Genomic DNA, 23,854 nt, shown 5'->3' with positions numbered 1-23,854 from the left:
CCAAAATTACGGGATGCTTAGGGAATACTCAGGCACTTAGTAATACGTGAGCTGTGCAGCATAGTGGTTAATGGGGAAAGGGGAAGAAGGGGAAAGTCTCGCTCACGTGTTCTTAGTAGTACATAAAAGCTGAAGTTTGGTCATCCTGATGAAGTAACTCTGTTGCATATACATTATATAGATCTTACTGTCAGTTCTGCATTCTAAGCATCATAGATGCTACTGTGTGCAGGTGTCAGTTCAGCTCTTGGTGCCTTCTCCCTTCCTCAACTTTTGTTTCTTCCTCTACAGCTGGTATACTTGAACACCTATATTTCTTCATAACTGTTACCTGCATTTTTGTTTAGGCCTCCCTGTAAACAGTGACTCCCTGAAGCAATTCTTATTGCTTCTACTTCTCTTTCTAGTGTTTTATGATCTATCGCAGCTGTGACATTTGCAAAAAGATAAATGATTATGGATAGCTGGGCTGTGGGGCAGTCAGAAATGGCATATATTATTTATTTCAAAATATGTTTTTTAATTCTGCAGAGCCTTCAAGTTGCACAGCTTAACTGTTGCCACCTCAATCCTTCCTGTCTGCTATCGTTTGTGACATTTACTTGTTGCGTTTTGTTTTAAGAGCACAATAGGAACTCTCTGTGCCTAATGAGCTGTCTGGATCTGTGACTTCTTCTGGACCCAGAAAGCAAATACAAAACTAGTCGTATAAGGTTTTTCTTCATATTAGCTTCCAAAAGATAGAAGTAAAGCTCTGTTACTTAAGGTTAAATGAAAAGCAGGGGACGACTGCTTTTTTTGTTCAGTTGTTTTTCGCTTGGAGCTAAAAACAAACATAAAATAAGCATCCTTGGAGATGGATGTGAGCAAGTTTTGGACTTTTGTCCTTTAAGTAATAAACTTTGTGAATAGCTGAAAGACTAGTTATTCTTGAGACATATCTAGATGAAGAATAGTCTTGGTTTAGAGAGGTTCTGAGCAAGCTTTGTGAATTAGCATGCATTAAATGATAGAATCGTTTTATTGAGCAATAATAAAATATTGAAGTCAGATGGAAGGATGATGGGGAATTGCTATTTGCAGCTATGAAACTGATGCATGTCATGTTAACTCCCAACCCAAACAACTCATTTTAAGTTTGCTCTCATGAAACTTAAAATCCTCTGTTTTGTCCAATCATCAGCTTTAAACCTGTTCCTTGTCAGTGAAGACAACAAATCTTTTTGCTTGCATCTGCCTGGGGGATGTGGAAAGCTGAGGTGGTCCTGTGTGATTAAATTAGATGAAAGACTTGCCTTCTACCAGTGAGACACGAAGTCTAATCAAGTGAAATGAGTTTTGAGATCTCAGCTCATTTCCTTGGGGAATATCAGTTTACATTACACAGTCACGACACCTAATTCATCACGGTTGATGCGGCTTTTGCTCAGAAGAGGACCTGGGATTGGGTAGCATGGGACACAATCACAAGTCTCCCCCTAAGGAGGAGCAGTGTAGTGAAGTTAAGATAGAGCACAGTGAGGGGAGAGCTTTAATATGTTTTTTAAAATAAACGTTCTATATTTCTGTATATCGGATCTTATAGAATAGAGGGGCTTAGGTGCAAAATGGGGAAAGCAGTAGGTAAAAAAAGGTACTTTGTACTGAGTATAGTTTATAAAATGATCGGCGTACAGATGATAAAGAACATACACAACGAAGAGCAAAGTTGAACTTCTTGTTACTTAATTTTTATGATGTTGAATGATGATTGTGTATTTCCATGCACTAAAATACAAGGAAGTAAAGACTATTCTGCTTTCCTGACTAACAAGGTTTTTTTGTTTGTTTGTTTGTTTCTTCCAGGGCATTGTTATAACTCCACTTCTGCTTCTGCTTTTTGTAAGTATCTTGATCTTAAGATGTCTTTTCACTGGGTAATCTTGCACCTATAAGACCTATATATTTAAAATATAAATTTGGGTGATTAAACAACACTTAAATAACAAGGAAGATTTTTCTGGTCAGTATTTGGAATAAGCTGCCTCCCAGAAAGGTCATCAAAGTGTATCACAATGAATGCAAACACTACCTGCACCTCATTCTAAGAAGACTAAGCCCTGTGTTCTTGCAGAATTACAAAGCCATATGCTATTAGTCAGGCTGGGTAAAATACAAATGCTTGCCAAGTGAGATACTCAGTTGGGAGATCTCTTGGAGAGCTTTCACATGCAGGAGATGGACAAGATTGTACTGATTCAAAATGGATGACAGGCCAGTTGGGAAGGCACTCTTCAGATAAACAGAGCCTCGCTCTTGGGCGACTAAGCCCATGGGTATTTTTGTGGTAGAGGTTAGTGAGAGAGCAGCAGCAGCAAGACAAATTACAGGAACTCCTGCGTATCACTAAATGTGATACTGTTTCACTGCTGTTAGTTCAAGATTTCTTTTTCAATTGTCAGTCTTCAGTTAGGGCCTTGGTTCCTTGCAGTTCATGGTAGAAGAAAAGGGAGAAGACCAAGTTTTATCTTGATGTTTTATAAAGGTATGGGTATTAGACAGTGTACAGTGAAAAGGCTTTAACAGATGGGTGGTGGTGCTTTAGTAAGTCCCTTGTCAGTTAGGAGGGCTTGGTGCTTGAGGATTTGCTGGCATAAATGGTATGGTATGGTACAAGTTACTGAAGACTGTGGCTTTATGAAGAGCAGGGAAATAGGCTGAAGCACTTAAAAGGTTCCGAGAGAGGTATACTGTGTCCTTTGTGATTATCTTACTAATTGCATTGTATGTAAGCCAGAACCCTGGAAAGGGGAGTAAGTGTGAAGTTAGCCCAAAAAAATTTGTAAGTGGCATGCAAGTGGCACCCTGTTTGTAGTAAGGATGCTTAAGCAGCACAGTGCTGTGTACAAATATAGCAGTGTATACTAGACAGGGATGAACAGTGCTGTGAGAGTGGCTGTAACACTATCAACTACTGCTTCAGTAAAGCTGTGTGGGAAGAGTTTTGTTTTACTACAACAAATTGTAATTCATCTGATGTAGCTATGTTTACACAAGAACTGCTTTGACCACATCGTATATATCAATACACACCAGCAAAGCGTTCTTGATATACCTGGGACCGTAGACTTACTGTAGGTTGGAAAAGGTAACTGTTCTAAGAAAAATGGGTGTTTTGTTATTCTTGCACTTGGAATCAATATATTGATTCCAGATGGTCTGTCTCACTGTTTTACTGTCCTCTTCCGTCCTGCATGGAATGTGTTTCTTCACAGGTATTCATCCAGAGGCCTGTGCCTTTGTTTACAGGTGACTGAAACTTCAGCTCTTTTTACTTTAGCTCACTGCAACTTTCACCCTGCTGTACCTCACTGAGTTTTGGGGTTCTACATAGCCAAAAGGGACATTTTATGTAGAAATTTAAATGTTAAGGAATGATCTGCATACCTTTTCAAGCAAGATAAAGATCTTTCCTTTGGTGACTTTATGGGCAGATAACAAGATACTCTGTCCCATAAATTGCAGTTTTCGCTATTACTTCTCCAAAGAGGTGGTAAAACTTTATGTGTGCAAGTACAGGAAGGCAAAGCGTATGTCTCTGTTCTTCCTGCCAGCCCTGGAGACACTTATATGAGAAGTGTGTAAAATGCACATTAATTGTTGTGCGGTTTGTAACATGACCGGGAGCTGCTGTTCTTGAGGAAAATACACACATGAATTATTTTTTCATTGGAGTGATAAACTAGTCTGGGAATGGGAGGAGTTACAAAAGCTGCATTTTATTGTCACAAAGCCAAAAACTTGAGGACTTCTCTTGGGGTATATAAATATTTGAAACTCCTCGAGATCTTTGCCAAGGACTTGACACATGAAGAGCAGCCATTCTGGTCAGCCCAGCAGCACATCTTGCTGAGATGACGTCCACCTTCTCTGAAGGTTTAGTTTATCCAGTGTCAGGTATTTAGGATAGCAAACTAAGCGTGCACACCCAGATGCACTGCTCCTGTACCCTGGCAGTCTGATTTGGACTGCTGAAACCTTTTTTTTTTTCCTGTGAACCTCTCTAATTTTCCTTTGGGTTTCCTTGATACATCTGGCCTGCTCAACATGTAGTGGATTCAAGCGCACAGTTCACATGCTTCTGTTTCCTTGTTTACAACCTCCTGCTTGATCATTTCATGTGGTACTGTGTAGCTACTGTGGAGTGAGAAATGCTGACTAGTAATTTCCTGGTTATCCTTTCTGGACCATTTCTTAGTTTAGTCATGCAACTTAGCCTTAGTGCTTAGTTAATAAAGGGGGGAATTTTCAAGTTTCGGGATAAATCTCTCATTTACCTCAGTAGTAGCTTCTGAATACCTTCCAGGGACCTTTGAAGTCAGTGCCTTCAGTGAATTTTAATTCCTGAATTTGGTACTCACAAGCACTAACTCTTCCACAGAGTCATACTCTGTATTAGTGATCCTATTTGTTAGTCTTCCTGCACTATAGTGCAGTGTGGTGCATAAAATACCCTTAGTGCTGCTAGAAATAAAATATGTTGTTGTCCATTAGCTTGTTTTTGTTATATAGCTTAACCTGTGGTAGTGGTTATAGTTTAAATTTTGCCCTGTGTGCACCAGAGAATAAAATGTTCTGAACTGCCTTTTCTGTTCATGATTGCCTCGTAATGTAAATATAAATTGTCTAAACCACATTGATAAAGGCATGTTGAAGCTTATAATAAATGATGCATTTAATGCAAATTATTTATTACCCTAAATGAATGGTGTTGAACATTAGACCGCCAGTTACATTTTTGAAAAGTGTATTTCTACTATGAAACTTCTGGTGTAAACCTTACTCAAAAAAAGTGTTCTAAGAGGTTCTGATTGAGTTAATGAAACCTTTAATACTGTGCATGTAATTACTGGACTGTATCCTTGTGAGGATGCCTAGCTAGACTTTAAGAATAGCTGTCTTCATCACAGATACCTCTGATTAACATTTTACTTAATAAGAAGCTATTGAATCTGGCTTCCAGATGCATTAATCTGCAATATCATCATCCTCATGTTAACTCTTATTATTAACACTTAATATGTTATATTCCTGGTAAAGATGTTATAAATGGGCAATGTCCTATGAACTATATATAATTGATTGGAGTTCATATATGTAGCGAGCAGGAGTGTTGAAGCAAAGTGCTGTAAGATACATCAGTTTCAAGTTAACACCGGGTTATGTTGTTCACATTTCTTTGCAACATTCGACAGTGTTTCATTAATGATGATTAGGAGGCTGTGTACCAAAGCATTCAGAGAAGGATGCTGTCCGTCTTCCTCTTGTCAGGTCATATACTTAGCTGAAGCCAGAGGTAACAGATTAATGATGAAATTTGTTAAAGCAGGAAAATAAGTTTTATTTTCTCAGAGGCATTTGGGGAAAAAAAACCTCACCAACTAGAAATTGAAGTGTAGACTAAATTTTGCTTTTGGAAATAACTATCGAATAGGTTAAGTAATGCCTGAGGAAGTTAGTCACTTGGGTATGACTGTCCATCTTTACTTATCATATGACTTGTTTTCTATGTTCAGTTTAGTTATTTCCTTTAGTAATGCTAATAACATTTTATGATTTGTAATAACAGTTTATGATTTGAATTCTTAAGTATGCTGCATTTGGGCACATTACTAAAAGACAGTTAAACAAAAGGTGTCGTCATACTGTGGAGATAACAGTCCTGTGATCTCTTTAATAACCTTGAGATGTCAGCACCTTTTTATGATGTCTTGTTTAAAAGACAGAATTTCAGGAGCACTGCACTCTGCAACAGTTGTAGCTGTATCATCTCACTTAAATGACCTTAGATTGTAACTTCGGTCATGAAAAACAGGAATATGTATGAATGCAGGTTTATTTTCATGGGGGGATTTCATATGCCTTTGTTTTGCACAGGATGGAGGCCAGCCTGATGTCTCAGCAAGGTCATGTCTCTTGCATTTGCCCTGGAAGCAGAGCGAGCATAGGTGCTGTACTACCATGTAAGAGGGTGATGCAGAGTGACCTTCCTCGTGTGAACGTAGCTCTGTTCCTTTCCAGCTGCATTGGGATAGAGTTGCCCTCTCCATCCTTAAAGTCGACTGAGCACGTGGGCTGGCAATTTTACCAAGCCACACAAGCTTATGATTTTGTTGATTGTATTTGGTATCAAAATACAAGAAGTCAGTCATCTGCACACCTGTTGGAGCCAAATGTGATGCTACGGTTCTTATGGTACAGCATCCCAGCTCTGCTTGGTATTACCCTTACTGCTGAGACTCAGTGCCTGACAGATGTGGTCTCTTCAGTTGTCGGGAGTACAGCCGGTTAGCTATCAAAGTACAAAAGTCAAGGTGTGTGAATCTGTGTATTTTTGTTGAAAGCCATCAAAGAAAATGTTAGAGATAACTGAGCGTTTTACATTTTTACGTACTTTACATTCTTCAGAAGCATGCATGCAAGCCAGTTAATGTGGAATGTTAAAGAGCCAATGCAAAATTCATGTGTGTTTTTAAAAACACACTTGGCAAAAAACCTCCATGTAACTGTCACGCGTTGCTCCCATGTTTGCTGTTTTACCAAAGATGACTACCATGACATTTGTCTCAAAATGGAATCTTCTCAAGGCTGTATCAGCTTGCTCCTTTTCTTGGTTTTTTCAGTGATGTTTTCTTTTCTAGTACCCTTTCAAATTTCTGAATTTTATAGTAGGTATTTTTATAGTGGCACTGTAGTGGTGATGCCATAAGTACTAGAAAGTAGCACTACTGAAAGAATTCAGGAGTGAAGAAAATTCTGTGCAAATATCGCAGAGAAAAGTGAAATAAAATGACTGGTGAATAAGGATGTGAATGAAACTAGAAACTGATTGAAATACTGAAGTTAAAACCTTTCCCCTATACTCACAATCCTTAAAACGTTGTTCTAAAAGTTGTTGATACTTCTCAAATTTTTGCCAAGTCTTCTCCAATCGCATGTATTTTAGATAAATCTTTTTATTAAAAGGAGCTGTTACTACTTTTTTTTTTTTTTTTTTAAACAGGATTTCTACAGAGTATGACTTGTTTTTCCTCTCAAGCACTTGGTAAATGAGAGTTGATACCAGTCAAATGAATCGTTAAATATGCAAATATTTTAGTAGCTGGAAGGCCTTGGAAGTTGATCAGGAAGTTGCAGCTAATGGATTTCACTAGTATGTGACAAAAGGCTGATTACAGTGGGAGGTGGCTAGGGGAAGCAGCATAGTGCATTAGCTGTTAACAGATCAACTCATTCATGTAGAAGATTTAAAGGGCATAATTATTTCTACCTGGTTATTTACATCACTGTTTCCTTTCTCTTCAGTCATTGCGAAGACAAAATTCTCTGATCTGATCCAAACCCTTTACAATTAACCAGAACTTTTTGATGACTGCTGTAAAAGATTTGCTTAATCATTTTATTCCTTTTTCAAATTCACCTTGTATGGCTTTGTTATATAAATTGGATATGAATAATAGAGAATAACAGGGGTCCTCCCTCTTCCTGACTCACACACAAAATATTGTAAATTTGTCTAGGTAGAAGACTCTAAAATATGTAATGTTTTTGTGGAGGACTTTCCTTTCTACTTCGTTTTGCTCTTGAAATTTTCATCTCTACAATGCTAGGAGAGCCTTTTAAGTACACATCCTGCTTCTACACAGCAGAAGCTAACCACACAGCTTAATAGGATCATAGAACCAGGATACCTGGAGGCTCCTGTCCCGACTCACCCAGTCTGCCTCTTTTCCATGCGGTGCAATTCACCTCAAAACTGAACATGATCCAACTTAAAAGTAAGGATTTTGGCTCTCCCTCCACCCTTGCAATACTAGAAACTTGTGTCTCTGAGCAGAAACCTAATTTCCAGTAAGTATTTGTGACAGGTGTTTTACCCATTCGTCTTTGTTGCCAATGTTATCATACAGCTGAATAGCACTTCTCTGAAATTTATCACCCTGGCTTGGACATACTCTACAATCCTATTCTCTTTCCCAGTCTTCAGTCAGCTAGGCTAGACAAGCCATGCATTTCTAATCTTTAAAACATAAATACCAAAGAAATAAAAAATCCTTTATTCTGATGTGTTTCGTGTAGCTGTTCCAGCTTTAATTCCTTCTTCAGCCCAGGTAATAAGAATCGTGCCCAGCTGCACAGTGTTCTTCGCAAAGGTTTATCCAGGCCTTGTGCAATGTCACAAGTATCCCTTACATTGACTGATTGATTTCTTCTGGTACATCACAGCTGCCTTTTTCATGGATACATGATATTCATGGTTCTTAATTATCCTGTATTTACTAATCTTTTTCTTTCTAGTTAGTCACCCCCTTTGTTTGCAGCAGAATTTCTGGATACTAGTCCTTAGGTCTCAGCTTTCCAACGGTGTTAGTCATCTAACTCCCATTTAGGTGCCTTTGGGTTGTACACTTGATCTCATTTCTTTACATTAGCCCTCAAGATCATTGTACTGTGGTAAAGAGTAGTCCTGGCATATTGCAGATTAAGAATACCTATGGTTATTTTTACAGCTCTATAAAAGGCTTTAAAATCGACAGGTCTGTTTGGATTGGCTTGGTAATTAATGTCATAGGGGAACCCCAAATGGGATTAGGCATCTGTGATCACTTTAACAAGGGAACCCCAAAATATACAGTCTCCTTGCCCAAGCCAGGGAAAAAAAAATAAAGTTGACACATTGTCAGCTTTTCTTTTTCCATACTTCTGATTATGAAACTTTGAATTTTTAATATTTTTTTTTAAAATAAAACTGGAGGGTATATGTAGACAGCTAGTTTTTTATGTTTGTGCCAAATCAATTCCCATGGCCACAGAAACATACAGAATATGCAAGAATTTGCAAAATATGCCATAAAACCAGAACATCTCTGTGCTTTAGCAGAACTAGAGACGTATGTCTGCCTTTCATTTTTAAGAATAACAGTGAAAGATCTATTTGTTAAAATACGTGACTGCCAAACTGTTGAACATGTTCTCTGTCGTACCTGTAGCCCCTTTCTCTGAGGCAAGAGACAACTTGCAGTTTTTGATAGGCAGAATTAAAAGCTTTATTTAAAAATTTGAATGCACTCTATAGAAGCTCTGTTCTCAGTGATAGGCCTCCCCTTCCCTTTCCTGCTGCCCATTAGAGGTGGACAATTTCAGTACCAGTGACTCTTGGTCAGTCGCCAGGAGCTGGCATCTTTTACACAGCTTCTCTGCCTTACTTATCGAGATATCTAAACACTCTGCATGTGAATGCCTTTAAAGCAGTGGAGTAGGAGGAACATCCCAGTGGCCTGCCAGCTCTGTTCAGACTGCTGTGGAATGTTATGTAGGAATGACCATTTCATCTCTTTCAACCTTCTACCTGAAATCTAGAGCCAGGCACCGTGGAACTCATAAGCACCCGTCAGCGCCGTTCCTGTGGAGTAGCATGGACGCTTCCTACTTTGCAGAGAGCCTCAGCATCATTCCAGTTACTGCCCATGGCAGTGTATTCACTGCAGAGCATTTCCATTTGCTGAGTACGTGGGTGACTGAGGGTGATGTGCATGCTTTTCTGCTCTAACATAGCATACTGCAGTGAATGGGTCAGGATAAGGGTTCTGGAAAGAGCCAAAGCAAGGGAGGGCTTAGTTCAGCTGGTTACTCTTGTTTGTTGTCCTTCATTACTGAACTGGATCCCATCCACATCTTTTCTGAAAGTGCATCACCTTCCATGTCCTGTCTGTAATGGATCTGTCATCCACAACACAACATAAAGGAATTAGCACATGGAGTGGTCCAGACAGGCCTTGAAGGCAGCTGAATCTGGCCTGGACAAGAATAACCAGAAGCAGTGACGATACAGCACTGAACACAAAATTTAAAAAGACGGGTATCAGAGTAACATGACCTGAAGGTGAAAAAGAAAAGCTTAAATTAAACATCTTGCATGAGAGAGCAGGCAGTGACCCTCCCCCTCAGTGCTTCCCTGTTTTCACCCCTGCTTCGCTTCCTCGTTTGCGTTCAACAAATCGTGAGGCTGAAGCTGGCTGATGGTGTATGAAGAGCACAAAGACATGACATGTTAATTGCAGACCACTGGAAGAGTGAGGCCCCAAAGGGCAGCTGCCTCCAAAGTGGACTCAATATGCGCAGCACATGTGGCACTGGATTATAATTTGGTGTGACTGGTGGGAGGTATGTTTCTTCTGAGTCAGTGGCAGTTGTAGATGTGGGAACACCTGCGGTGATACCTGCCTGATCGGCCAGAAAGATAAGACTGGAGCATCTGCCTTCTGGAGACAGTCTAGGCTGGGAAGTGGAATTGTCTTGTGTTTATGCAAGGAAGGTTTCTTTTGGTTGGTTGGTTTTTGCTCTTTGTTTTTACCACAAATTAAATACGGCCTATCAAATAAAGATAAGCCAATGTTTCTACCACACACTCACAAAGAAACCCAGTAAATAATTTGCCAGGAGTTTTCTTAAAACAGGCAGTCTCTTGAGAAGAGAGGTCTAGAAGTAAATTAGCAGGAATGTTGCAGTGTGCTGGTTTTGGCTGGAGTAACATTAATTTTCTTCAGGGTAGCTAGGATGGGGCTGTGTTTTGGATTTGTGCTGGAAACAGTGTTGGTAACACAGGGATGTTTTAGTTACTGCTGAGCAGTGCTGACACAGAGTCAAGGCCTTTTCTGCCTCTCACCCCACCCTACCAGCGAGGAGGCTGAGAGGGGAGTCACAAGGATTTGGGAAGGGGACGCAGTTGGGACAGCTGACCCCAACTGACCAAAGGGATATTCCATCCCATATGGCATCATGCTCAGCGTATAAAGCTGGGGAAAGAAGAAGAAGGGGGGGATGTTCAGAGTGATGGCGTTTGTCTTCCCAAGTTACTGTTATGTGTGACAGAGCCCTGCTGTCCTGGGGATGGCTGAGCACCTGCCTGCCCATGGGAAGTGGGGCATGAATTCCTTGTTTTGCTTTGCTTCCCTGCACGGCTTTTGCTTTCCCTGTTAAACTGGTTTTATCTCAACCCACAAGTTTTCTCACTTTTTACCCTTCTGATTCATTCCCCCGATCCCACCAGGGGGGAGTGAGCGAGCAGCTGTGTGGGGCTTAGTTGCCAGCTGGGGTTAAACCACAATGTGCAGATCAGGTTTGAAGTACTAGTGGCAGAATTGTTTGGAAAGATTAGCCTGGAATTCTCTTTCATTAGAGCCATATCCAGCAAACACTTGCAGAAGGTGCAGTTCCTGCTCATCTTGAGCTATCCTGAAATCACTCAGATTATTTAAGTGAAAAGTGCCTTTCTGTAAGCAAGAATTTTCAGGGTCTTTTTTTTTTTTTTTTTTTGAATAGTGGGTCTATTCAAGCAGGCCTGGTTTATTAATAAACCTTTAACTGAAAAGCTGCTATCCAGAGTAGCACATAATGATCACTTTACAATATCAAACTTTTCCTTAAAAAATGTTCTAAAATAAGCATAGACAGTATGCTGACATGAAAATTTGTGATAATGTTTTCATTAAATGGTGCATTTTATCTTCCATAAGAGATTCCAATCAGATTATTATTATAGCTATAAATCAGCAGTTTGAATCTATGATGTTTTTACACCATAGTTCTTACAGTACTTCTGTTAGTTTACTCTGAAGAAAGGTTAATTTTTAGGCATGGAGATGATTACAACAAGGAGGGCAGCCAAATATAATCAGACATTTTAGCATAATGCTAATTTTGGTGCAACACAGATCATCTAGGTGGTTTTTAAAAAAATTTTGTTTCATGACAGCAAACGGAGCACAAAACTTAGCTTGATCCAACTAAAACCTGAGCAAAATCATATTTAATGTTCAGACAGAATATTTGCATTTTTAAATGTGTAGGAAGGTGTGATTAACATTATGTGAATCTTTTTGTTTCCTCTGTTCCTCAGTTCTCACTTTTGTGTCAGAATGAATTTGATGAACATATCCAAGTTCAAAGGAACTCTGGACTGAGAGTCCATGAGACACTTAGGTTTGTGAGCTGGATGAATTTGCATACTACAGAGGTTGAGGCAGTCCTGGTCAAGTTATGCATCCGCTAGCTGTGGGTCTTTTCACGTTTATGACTCCTCATGTTTAGCTACTGTATGTCCAGAGTCTGGGTTAAAATGGTTTTGTTCTTCTGTGTGATTGAGAAGTTCCTGCCTTCTCTTTTCTTCAGCCTTCATCTTACCTTCTGTGTCTTTCTCTGGGAATATATTTAAGATCAATAGAAGAGTTTATACACATCTAACAGGTAGATTCTGATAAAACTAGTCCACTGAAGTTATGGTCATAATATGCAGAAGGGAAACAAAGATTCTCAACTATACAACTGAAACAGGATCAAAAATAGTGTGGTCATAGGCTCATGCAGGAGAGGAGTCAGAAGCAGAAAAACATGACGTTTTTTACAAGGTGGAGAGGGGTTTTTTCTCCTACAAACCAGATATAGTTAGGAACTCACTTTTCTCTGGGCAAAAGTAGCGTTGCTGAATCATTTATTTATTTATTCATGTTGACATTTTGGACTGATATATGGATTTCTGTTCTATTTAAAATGTAGTCAGGGTGAGATGGTTACCTGAAATGTCTGCCTTTAGTGGTCCAGATGACAGTGAGATGAGCCTGGATGGGTGGGGTGAAGTTGACAAGGTGAAGAACCATACCCTGATACCCTGGTGTAGAAGATTGTTTCTTTGAATAAAATAATTCTACTTTTCCTATGTAAATTGGTTTAGCATCTCAGCACACTACCTGTAATTCAGTTTCTAATTATGTAAAAAAAAACAAAAACAAAAACAAAAACCACAAAAATAACAAAAACCTCACATCCAAGCCAAAGCATTTCCTGATATGCTTAAGAATCTACCACAGCTTGAAGACACTACATTTAAAGTAATATTTTAAAAAGCTGGCAAGACTATTGCTGTTTGAATGGCTGCTTTTTTCAGCAGTGTGATATTGTTGAACAGTTTTTCATTCCTGACTTAGAAACGCATCCGCTGAGCATAAAACTTTAAAGTAGCGAGAGAAGTCCAATCAGTGGTTTTATAAAAATGCACAAGAGCCACTGCCAAAGCATCATAGTTTTGTGAAGCTATGCAGAGGGTCCTGTCATGCGGACTGCTTGGTTAGATTCACTCCTCTGTGACCCAGGCAGATTTTAAAGTTTAAAAATCTTCACTTTCACTTGAAAAAGCTTCCTTGAATACACAGTAAGTAATGCTTTTAGCTCCTTGGCACATAGCAAAAAATAAGTCCAAATACAGTTTGAAAAACTAGGAACCTTTTAAAATTTCAGAAGCTCCTTACAAGAATTAAAACAACAAGGAGATCATGAGTGGTATGATGGAGTTTTCTGCTCCACTTTCTGCAGGGAATCATGCAGAGAGCCCCATGTCCCTTGGGAATGGAGTAGCTGTACTGCCTGTCTTCAGGTACTGGCGTGGGTGATCTGAATTTTCCCCTGCAAGCCTTTATTTCTCCCTCTTGACTCCATGGGAAATTTAGGCTCCTTCATCTTGGTGCTCTCACTTGCACATTACTTGCAGACCAGAAGTCTCAGTGATGACATCATCTTCAGGTCCCCTCCAACCATCTTCTGTGCTCACATTGTTAAAATTGGAGGTGACTGGGGACGAGATGCTGTGATTTATTAAATGGCCAAACTGAGTCTTACCTCATCTCACCGGTTAAGGCAACGCGTAGGAAATGGCCATATTCCATATGTTCTGCCCAAAGCTTTCTACCTAGAGTGTATTCAGAAAAGGACATATGAAAGCAAGTGGTGGAGTATGTTTAAATAAGGAATAATTTGATCTGGTCCCGCTCTCTTAAACTCTAAACTGGCCAAGCAACACTCAAAGTCCCGTGATTTCCTAGTGTCAGAATTTAATTCCATTTTGTGCTGTTTCCTAGTTCTGATGCCATTTGCGTGCACCAAAAGCTCAGCTTGCATACAGGCAGCCCCGCAGGCACATTCACCATTTTCCCAAGCAGTGCATATACAAACGGCATTTACAAAAAGCAGTGCATATGAACATAAACCACTCCAAAAGTGGTATAATTGGTGTATTCGCCTCAATTATTTTCTGTAGGTAAAGGTTGCAGTTGTACATTTCTGAGTAAAGTAAAATCCTTCAATATGTGAAGTTTGTGATTTTTCTGTTCTTTGAATTTCTGAAGAATCTGGTTTTATGCCAAACCCATTTTTATGGCCATATGTTAATTTTTCTAGGCAGAGTTGTAGAAAGCGACTAGATTGTATGATCACCTTGTCTATCATGCCTGTAGGTAGCTTTGAAAGGAAGATAAGTGTCAAAAGTATAATGTAATGTGAATGTAATTTATGAGAATGACGTATGTGAGAATGTTTTAGGAAATCAGCATCGTTTAGATGGAGCTGAAAAGATTCTGAATTCTGTCATGGTTTTGAGGATCTTTAAAGTGAAGTGCAAAATATAAAATAATGTGGATCTGTGAAATCCTCAATGTTACGTCATCTACCCTCATCATGAAGCAAACGGTTGTCTGTGGAAGCTCTGACAATGCTATTTCAGCCTTCCTACTATGTATTTCTTAATGCGTATTCTATTGCTGTTAAAGATATGTTGAATTACATCAAACGAAACTTTTCAATGACCTAGCATAAAACAAGACAAATCAGAACGTAAAAAATACTGCGTATTTTCCTAAGCATTCTGAAATAGGTTGCAAAAATCCCATTGACTCTGTGTGTTTACCTTTTCTACCTCCATCTTTAAAAAAAATACTTTTATCATTTACAGTCATAATTAAAGAGATCACCTATTTGAAGACTAATCCTGTCACAGTTTAGTTGTCTGAATGAAAGAATAGTTACATGCTTTCAGTAGATCGCTTTTTTAACATCATTGAAATAAAACATGTGAATGTCTTCACTGTTTTATTATTTTTATTTATTTACTGAAATAACTACACTCTTTTTTGTTGCTTGGTATTTGTATAGATGGTAAGGTTAGTTGAGCTAACTGTTTAGTTAGGAAGATTCACTCCCTGTCTTTTTAGACTATTATCCTACAAATGCTTATATAATTTACTTGGTATATGTGTGTAGCAGGGTTTCAATTAAATGAATATTGATGGAACTGTTACCTTAGGTTATAAAGTAATCAACCAGAGATTGTTTTAGTTTTATTCTTGTGGAATACCAAATGCTTTGTTGGGACTTAACAATTAAACATGTGCACGTACTTCCAAGTTTTTATGTGCAAAATAAAATGTATACTAATGTGTGATATCTGTGTATGAAATTTGCAGATACTAAGAAAAAGTGCAATATTAATGGTATGTTTTTATTTTGTAGCTTGGATCATCCTCCTCTGTGCCTTTTACATCTATATTCTCGCAGCTGTTTATGACTGTTGTAGTCCCCCTTATTATTGGACAGGTATGTCTTTTAAATATACATTCTTATTTAAAAAAATAAGATAAAGAGAGCTATCTTAAAGACACACTGGCAACCTGATAAGCTGCCACATAGGAACAGCCTCGGGATAGTGAAGTCTAATATCAGAGAAAAGATGCTACAGTGCTCCCTGGAGCCACATTGATCTTTGTTGAGATTGAGCATCTGTCCCTCACTACCACAAACATACGCTACTGCATATCGAGAAGGGAGTTTGTGAACATAAAGTGGGAAAAATGGCAGCCCAGACTGTGAGAAATTCCAGCCCCATACAAATGAGCTTTGAGAATACTATATAGTCCTTTTGTCACATGCCCTTTGCCTGGATGATGAAGGAAGTTCTCGCTGTGTAGTATCTACTACTAATTACAGGAATAAAAAATTCTCAACATTAAAAAACGTATGAGGACTGAGCAGTCAGAAGTTAAGAAATCATAAAATTAAGGCTGCTTGAGCCATTTTGCATATGCTTTACAATAAGGGATTTAATTGCACAACTGCAAACTACTCTTTCTGCATGACTCCTCTATCATTTGTTACACTGGATGGAGGGTATTCATGGAATGAGCAGCTGTTCAGTATTTCATTTTATACTCATTGTTCATATTGTAACTCAGGGCCTTCTTTTTCATGGCATATGATAGAAATCTTTGAATGTAAAGATACTAATTGCAGTATAAGATTTTCTGTGACACTTGTCTCTGTAGTATCTACTTTTTCACAAATGTTAATTATTTTTTTTTCTTCACATCATGGTGGGAAATTGCTATATTAAGACCAGAAGTTGTCAGAAGTGTCCATTATTCTTGGACACCAGAACACCCAAAGCCTATTTCTTACATACTTGTAAGTATTCATTGTTTTCAGGCATTCAGAATGCATGAAGGGAATATCAGTGGAATTTGCAGTTCATTCCCAAGGGCTACCATGGCTGATTCTAGCATCCAGTTTGACTCTGGGTTCATCTGTAATGTTACAAATTTTGCCAGCCTAAGCAGACTTTGAAATGGAAAGCATAGTTAAAATGTAGGCAAATGAAAGTGGAGTCCAGGAGCACCCCGGACAAGGTTACGAAAATGTGTTATTACCTCGGCTATGTAGAACAGGCAGTCAGTCTTGTATCAGACTATAATTGCACATTTCAAAATTGGCATGTACTGCAACTTACTGTAGTCCTAGTGAAGTTTGTTTCTGATAGGATCAAAACCTGCCATTAAAATCTAATAAGAAGATGAGCATAAGCATGACAGTAGCCACCAGCATCAGTACCTGCATAACCTGGCTGTAACCATACCATGTGGAAAATGGACATGTCCCTGAAGACTATTGAATTGCTCACGTGCTTTGAGTTAAATGCCTAAGAATCTCCTTATTAATTAGGACCACAAAGGGTTGCTGATTAAGCTACCTGTGTATCACATTCTTATCTAAATTAAATTGTCTACACCAAAAGTGGACAAGCAAACTTAAATCATCTCATCCTGAGAAGTCCAAAAACTGGAAGCTATTAGTTGGAAACCTTAGTTGGAAATTTCTAGGAAGGAAATAGCATGGCAGCAGATCTAGCAATAAAGTAACCTATAGTGACGGAGTATCAACAATCTGTATTGCAGCGTAGTAAGTCTGAAGATGATGGTAGATTGCTGGACAAAGTGATTGCGAAATTTCAAGAGGACTTTAATCTATATACATAATAGCATGTTACTTTGGAAAGATATTACAAGAAATTGCTATGTGAGCTAACTGGTGGAGTTGGGGTTTTTTTGGCTGAACCAAATGATAAGGCTAAGAAACATGAATTGAGCAGTATGCATATGAAATAAGTGCTCTGAATGATCATAAATTCAAAATCAGAATTGTGATGAGACTTAACTGAGAACAGATGTGATTTAGGAGTTCTGATAAAGACTGAAAGAAAAAAATAGAGAATCTTAAAGCTTGTGTAACTCAATCGCAAATTTATTTAAGAGCTTGGTTTTTATAAGTACACTTCAACAAGAAATAGGATGATTCTTTTTTAAAAATGTTTGAAGCAGTTTCTGGAGAAATAGCTTACATTCCTCTAAGCATAAAGACTGTTTCTAAAGTTATTGCACTTGGTTATATCTGTTCAGAGGATACGGAAGAGAGGAAGTGCTAAGGATAGCTACAGATCAAAAATGACAAGGGCGGTTTACATGGATTGTCTTGATTAGGTAGAACTGTACAAAGGTAAACCAACCTGTCCAGATAGGCATAAAAGCCATTTTTGAAGGTGGATATCAAAAAATAACGTGCAGTACTCAGGGAAAGACAATAAGCAAGGAAAGGACTTGACACCAAGAGATAACAGTGATAGGTCTGCTTGCCCTTCATCTGGAGGTGACATGGATCTGTTCCAATTAAATGGGAGGTTTTGTGTTTAGTTCATAGACCACTACTCACTCATCACTGAACTGTTGCACAACATGAGGCACAGCAACATAATATTGCTTTGTGAATCACAAGTTGCTCACTCTGGGATTCCAGATGCATTAAGAGATAACGGCCCACAATTCATGAATGACGGTTTCAGCAATTACTTCTAATTTATCATTTCATGCCCACAATGTCAATTCTGTACCACGCACAGTCATACCGTTCAGCAGAAAAGTCAGAGGAAGAATGCCTGGTAAGGTTACCTGGTAGCAGAGAGCTCGATTGGGAAAAAAAACGATCTTGAAACCTGCCTACTTGGAGGATTGCTTCTCTTCAGTCTTCCTAACTCAGCTGTGATCAACAGAGGCTTTATGCTCGATCCACATCACTGTAAAACAGAGAAAGGAAGCGTTCTCGAAGGGCTTTACTTTCCTTTAAAAAAAAAATCTCGCCTCTGGGAGAACCCTTGTTGCCTAAACACTCGTTTCCTGAGCAGGCTGCAGAGCTGGCTGTTCGAGAAGCCCCTGGGATATAAGCAAAGCAGATGAGAAGGTGCTTTTAGATTTGTTTTGTTTGGGGTTTTTTGTTTGCTTTATGGCAAAATGTATCGAGAGTTTTGGTTGCTTGGCTGACTTGTCAGAATTTTTAATGATAGTTGGGAGAAAGAAGTCACAATAGTGTAATTGATGCTTATTTTCTACTGTTTCTCAAACAATTTTTCGGTGTGGCAAGACTGCTGTTGACAGGAGTCAAACACGCTTTTTTAGCCACTGACAATGAAATGTGTAAGGGGCTGCAGGTGTAGGCTCTGCTCAGGTGGTGGCTGCCGTTTGTTAGGTAACGAAAGAACTGCCTGTGAAAGGAGGAGGAAGATACTGTGTTATCAGGCACTGTGTCCTACAGATAGCAGTTACTGATAGATTGTCTTCAATAAGGAGAATCGCTCTGTTCTTTGTCAGAGATGTGCAGGTTGTCTAAACCTAAAAAAATGTTGTGGCCTGCATCCTTTGTGTCTACAGATGTGTTTTGCTAATTGACAGTATGATGTTACTCAAATCAGTATCGGTACTATAATATTGCATTTGTATTTACAGAGAAACGAGTAACACCTCTCTGACAAGAGGTCTTGAAAAGAGACATAATCTATAGTATTTTATAAAGATCTAATGTTCTATAAGCCTTGAAGGTCTGTAGTTTGTAAGAGCTTGTTATTTGTGCACCACTCTTGTATACCTCTAAGGGGAATTTGAGAACACTTGTTATACAATAAACATGGTAATAGATATTTCATGGAAAAGATTTTTGAATTTGCTCTGGCAGCTTGAAGTTCTGATTATTTTTTTTCCTGGATAGCAGAGTTTGATGAAGGTTGCTGCTCCTGAGCTGTTGTGATTTTGCTAAAATAATTGTTTCCTTTTCTATAGATGTTGGTAATACTTTTAGCCAGCAAAATGTAAGGTTTCGAGAAATGTCTAAGCAGTTTCTTCATGACCAGTTGTGAGATTTGGCTGAAGACTGTTGTTTCTTTGCTTATTTTTTTCTTCTGAAGTGACAGATAACAGGAACAGTGAAAACCACGGCAATATTTCCTTTCCTCTTTTTTGCAGACTTTCTCCATTCTCTACACCTAAGTGCTTATGACAGACTTTTATTTTATGTTTTATATTAAAGAGCGATTTATGATTAAATGTTAATGAAATAGAATTTTCACTGTGCTTTCATTATATTCTACTAGTTTGAACATTTTTCAAAGCAGCACACCAAAACCCACTGTTTTCTATGAATAAATAATAAAAAGCTTGTCTGTACATTATCATTCATGCATTCTCTAGTTGCCCCATTGGTAATTTGTCTGCCAGCCTAAAGTGGGCACTTCACATTAAACAGACCTTAACTAAAACCAAAATTAATGTTATGATTCTAAGTAGTTCTTCTTCCCAAATCTATAAAATGAAGCCAGTTTTACAGAAATCCTCGCTGTATCGAGTCACACACAAAAAAAATCTTGATGTCCTACAAGTAAATGATTTTAAATGCCTTCTGCATCGTTGCCCAAAATGTTCCAGAGGAACCCTATCAGCATCTGGGAGGTGTGCTTATAAACACAACTCTAAAAGGGTGCTATGTTGCAATACAAGTTGTCAGTGAAATTGAAACTAAAGCTTAGCAATGTATTTATTTTTAAAGAATAAGAAATAGAAAGGCAGGTGCCAGTTGCTGGGGAGTAGAAGGTACTGTTCACCTAAGCCTAATGTTTGTTTATAGTGGGTGGGTGGGGGAAACAATAGTTGAAGAAACTGTTATGAACAGGGAAGTGTCACATCCTTTCGTTCCTGTAACTTAAATCCACACAAAAGTAGCCCTGCTTTCTCTTCAAAGTCCAGGGGAGCTGCGGGGAGGAGGAGTGGTACCCTGGGAGATGAGTGCTTCTAGAAGCTTGTTGCAGAAAACTGAGATGGCAGATAAACAGCCTTCAGAGCACAGTTCGCTCCCTTCTGACGCTTCACTCCAACAGGGAACACAACCTAGTCTCCACAGAAATACAAAATATGAAGAAAACATGTACTGCTGCTACAGGCTCCCTTTACATTTTTGCCATGTTGCACCTGTTTGTAAGGTTTTAAAGCAACAGTCGTAAATTACCCCAAAATGTGAAAGTTAATTTTGAAAATGGCCTCGTGTGGGTTTTATAAAGCTTTCTTTGAAAGGTGTATATGTGCCAGGAGCTACCTCTTGGGAGTAAACTGACTGACATAATGGAGTAAGATAGCTTTTAGGGGAGTTTGGTAAGCTGTGGAAAGAAAACAAGATGCTTGTAAGAAAGATTTTTTCCCAGATTGCAATCCCATCTTTAGAAAAGAAATATTAGATTGCACACTCCACAGAATAAGGATAGATTTGACATTTCTTGATGTCCTAGAAGGAATAGAAAGGTAGGTGAACCAGTACAATGTTTGGGACTTCATAGCATTATACGGGAACAGGCGAGCATGCGTGCCTTCACACAGGTATGGTCCCTATAAAATTGTCACGGCAGGGTCTGGTTGAAGTGATATGAGCTCTGCTTTGGAAGAGGGTCTGTGCATTTGAACTGCGATGCAGATATTGCAGATATATGCAGATATTACCTTGGATATATGGAGGGTGGCTGTGCTATAGAAATCTGTGAAGCACATTCCATCTTATTTATGTCATTTCTACGAGGCATAATCCTCCCAATATCGGACTCTTTCTACTGGTTTTCACAGTCACTATCATCTTAGTTCACTTTTTTTCCCTAATTCTTCCCTCTTTCATGTCTTCCAAGCTTCACTGAAGTAGTTCCCAATATTCCATGCAGTCTTCTTTCTTGGTTTGCCATCACTGCTTAAGAAGAGATATTGAGAAGTTATTGAATTGTTGCAAATATCTAGCCTGACTCAAAGCTTTTCAAAAGAAAGCTTTGCATTGCAGAGTTCATTGCAAAAGGTCTGTTACTATAAGTAGTAATAATATTAGTTAAGAATGAGTTAGGAATCTTACCGTAAAAGACAAAGTAGATAAGGTAACTGCTGCATTTAGTTATAGTGATAATCCAGCATAGTTTCAGCTTCTTTCCCTGTGTGTTTCAACATAAGGAAAAAGTGACTTGTGTTTCTTTGTTGAAATGGTAAAGCCCCAGGTGTTTTTTCCAGCTATTTAGAAGTACACACCAATACATAATAAACAAGAGGAGCAGAAATGCAGTAAAAACATTGTGTGTTCTGTTAAGGATTAAATCAGTCCCAAAGAGTTTATAGAACCAGGAAAAATCTGCTTTGAGTGAAGATGTAAATACCAAGAGATACTCTTATGTGTGTAATGGAAACAGAAAAGGTGACTTCATAACCATTCCACCTGTTGTTTTTTCACTTCATGGGTTTTTTTTTTAAAAAAAAAGTTAAATTGAAGATCTAGATAATTTTCAAAAGATGTACTATATTACAAATGTCAGAAATCATTCCATATACATGGCGGGCAGGAAGCTCCTTGCCCTATAATTAATAATGAACATTAATGAAATATGTTGTTTATTACATTTTTTATCTTGTATGTCCAGCAGGTTTCCACCTGCTTGCTCTATTTTACCGACCAATTTCTCTGGGTATATGGTGTGACTGTTATGAAGGTACCATTAGATAAGTGAATTGTTTTTCTGGAGTATGTTTTCTGCTATTTTGATGTATGATCTTATAACAGATGAGCATTATTTCCTTGCATTCCTGGAATAGCAGATCATGTTTCTTTGTACAGGGGATGTTAAATGAATTAAGCATATGAGCAGTTAGCCCATTTGCTTAGGGAGGATGGTGTTGAGACCAAGAGGTTATGGCAGGATACAGAGCAGTCTGGAGGAAAAATACTCTGGATGTAACCGGTCTGGTAGAAGAACTGCATTGAAAAGGCAACACTACTGTTAATTCATGTGTAATTACATTCCTTCATTGTTAAAAATTAAATCCTGGGCAAGAGGAAAGTTTGAGCCTGGAACTGTGTTTTGAAGAAAATTTGAGCTGATGCCTTTCCAAAAACCTCTGGAGATTGCCAGGATGTAATCACCAGGAAGTAGTTGCTTGATGGACATGTTCATGTTCTTTTATTGTATAACTTTTTGGCATCTTTCATCATGCAGGTTATTTATAATCACCTACTGCAAAGTTTTGCTTCTCTTCCTCTCTTCTCTCCACTAAACCACAGTTTGAGGGAAGGATTCACCATGCACTGTTCTTCCATGTGCAACCTCCAGGTCAGCCATCAGGAATTCCCTGCTCTTTGAGGCTAGCATTTAAATCTGCACGAAAATCTTTACAGTTCATTGTACTTAATGTGATCACTATCATAGGACCAGAAGCCCCAAAACCCTCCTTGCACAAGTAATTTTGCAGGAGTCTCAGCAGGGATATGGGTTGCGAGGTCTTTGTACCTTGAGATTTGTACCTTAAAAATTGGGCATATGTTCTCTGCAACATGGTAGCATCCTGCAGCATTTCCCTCTGTAAAGTACATTTTAAAGTGCTTTTATGTTTTACATGATTATTCTTCCAACATCTCTGCCTCTCTCTCCCTACACCACCCCCCCAAGATGGTATTTTTAATTGCATTTTTTTGGGTGAGGAATTCCCTTTCACTAGGAACTGTGGAATTACTGCATTTGAAGAGTACTCCCCTTTTTGCTTTTTTCCATCAGTGTGCCAGTCTGATGCATCTGTTTTGGATGTCAGTCGTTCATATTTCTACCCCAGTTCATCTTTTCACAGGAGTATCAGTTCAGACGTTTTTTCAACTGCTTGTTTCTCTGGTGCTTGTCCCTCCCTTGTCCCCTTTTGTGCTGGTATGTACTTCAAAATACTGGACTCTGTTATTTCAACTAAGAAGTGGCACACAGGTATGGTGCCCAAGTCTGGCATCCCTCATACAGGTCGTAACATGCAAAAAATGAATCTGTTAGCTTTTGCTATGTGTGCAGACAAATGAAGCTTAATATCTCTGTCCAGGCTCCGAATTACCTATGAGATTCTTTATGTAATCATTTCAATCTGTGTTGCTCGTGGCTTTTCAACCTCTATTAGACTCTCTGTCAGAGAGTGCCGGCACCACAGAACAACAAGGTTCGTTGGCTGGCTGGCTCTGTACTTTATTGTGTGTTGTCTTTATTGTATTTGTGGGATTTATTTCACTTTATTATTTCACTATTATTATTTCACTACAAATCTTCACAATTTTTTAAAGTTCTGTGTTAATCCTGAAAAGTTAGAGAATTGGGTTAAGAATTAAAAGGCTTTCAAAGCATCCTTGTCCTGAAACAACTCTTCAGGGCATGAATAAGTAACAAATGGATTGTTTTTCAGTCAAAATGAATCAGCTGATATGAGCTTCCCTGTGAAAAATCTCGTTGAGATTTAAAGATAACCTGTAGGGTTATATTTCTTCCCTCTTAAGTTATGCAAGAATTTAGATTACC

The 23,854-nt window shown here is 38.6% G+C and overlaps 1 protein-coding gene across 12 annotated transcripts in view; it reads left to right on the top strand.

The window, feature by feature from the left end:
- Positions 1-23,854, top strand: part of SLC10A7 (solute carrier family 10 member 7) — a 157,088-nt gene that overhangs the window by 101,043 nt on the left and 32,191 nt on the right. For 10 of the 12 annotated variants that reach the window (XM_074823767.1, XM_074823775.1, XM_074823769.1 and 7 more), the window contains 2 exons: positions 1,846-1,881; positions 15,376-15,459. In XM_074823767.1, coding sequence (XP_074679868.1) covers positions 1,846-1,881; positions 15,376-15,459 — 120 coding nt within the window. The remainder of the gene's footprint in view (positions 1-1,845; positions 1,882-15,375; positions 15,460-23,854) is intronic. The other 2 variants (XM_074823778.1, XM_074823768.1) reach the window with 1 other exon arrangement.

This window comes from Strix aluco, chromosome 4, assembly GCF_031877795.1.
Source record: "Strix aluco isolate bStrAlu1 chromosome 4, bStrAlu1.hap1, whole genome shotgun sequence".
Lineage (NCBI taxonomy): Eukaryota > Metazoa > Chordata > Aves > Strigiformes > Strigidae > Strix > Strix aluco.
The sequence above is the reverse complement of the archived record's forward strand: the minus strand, read 5'-3'. Positions and strand labels throughout refer to the sequence as shown.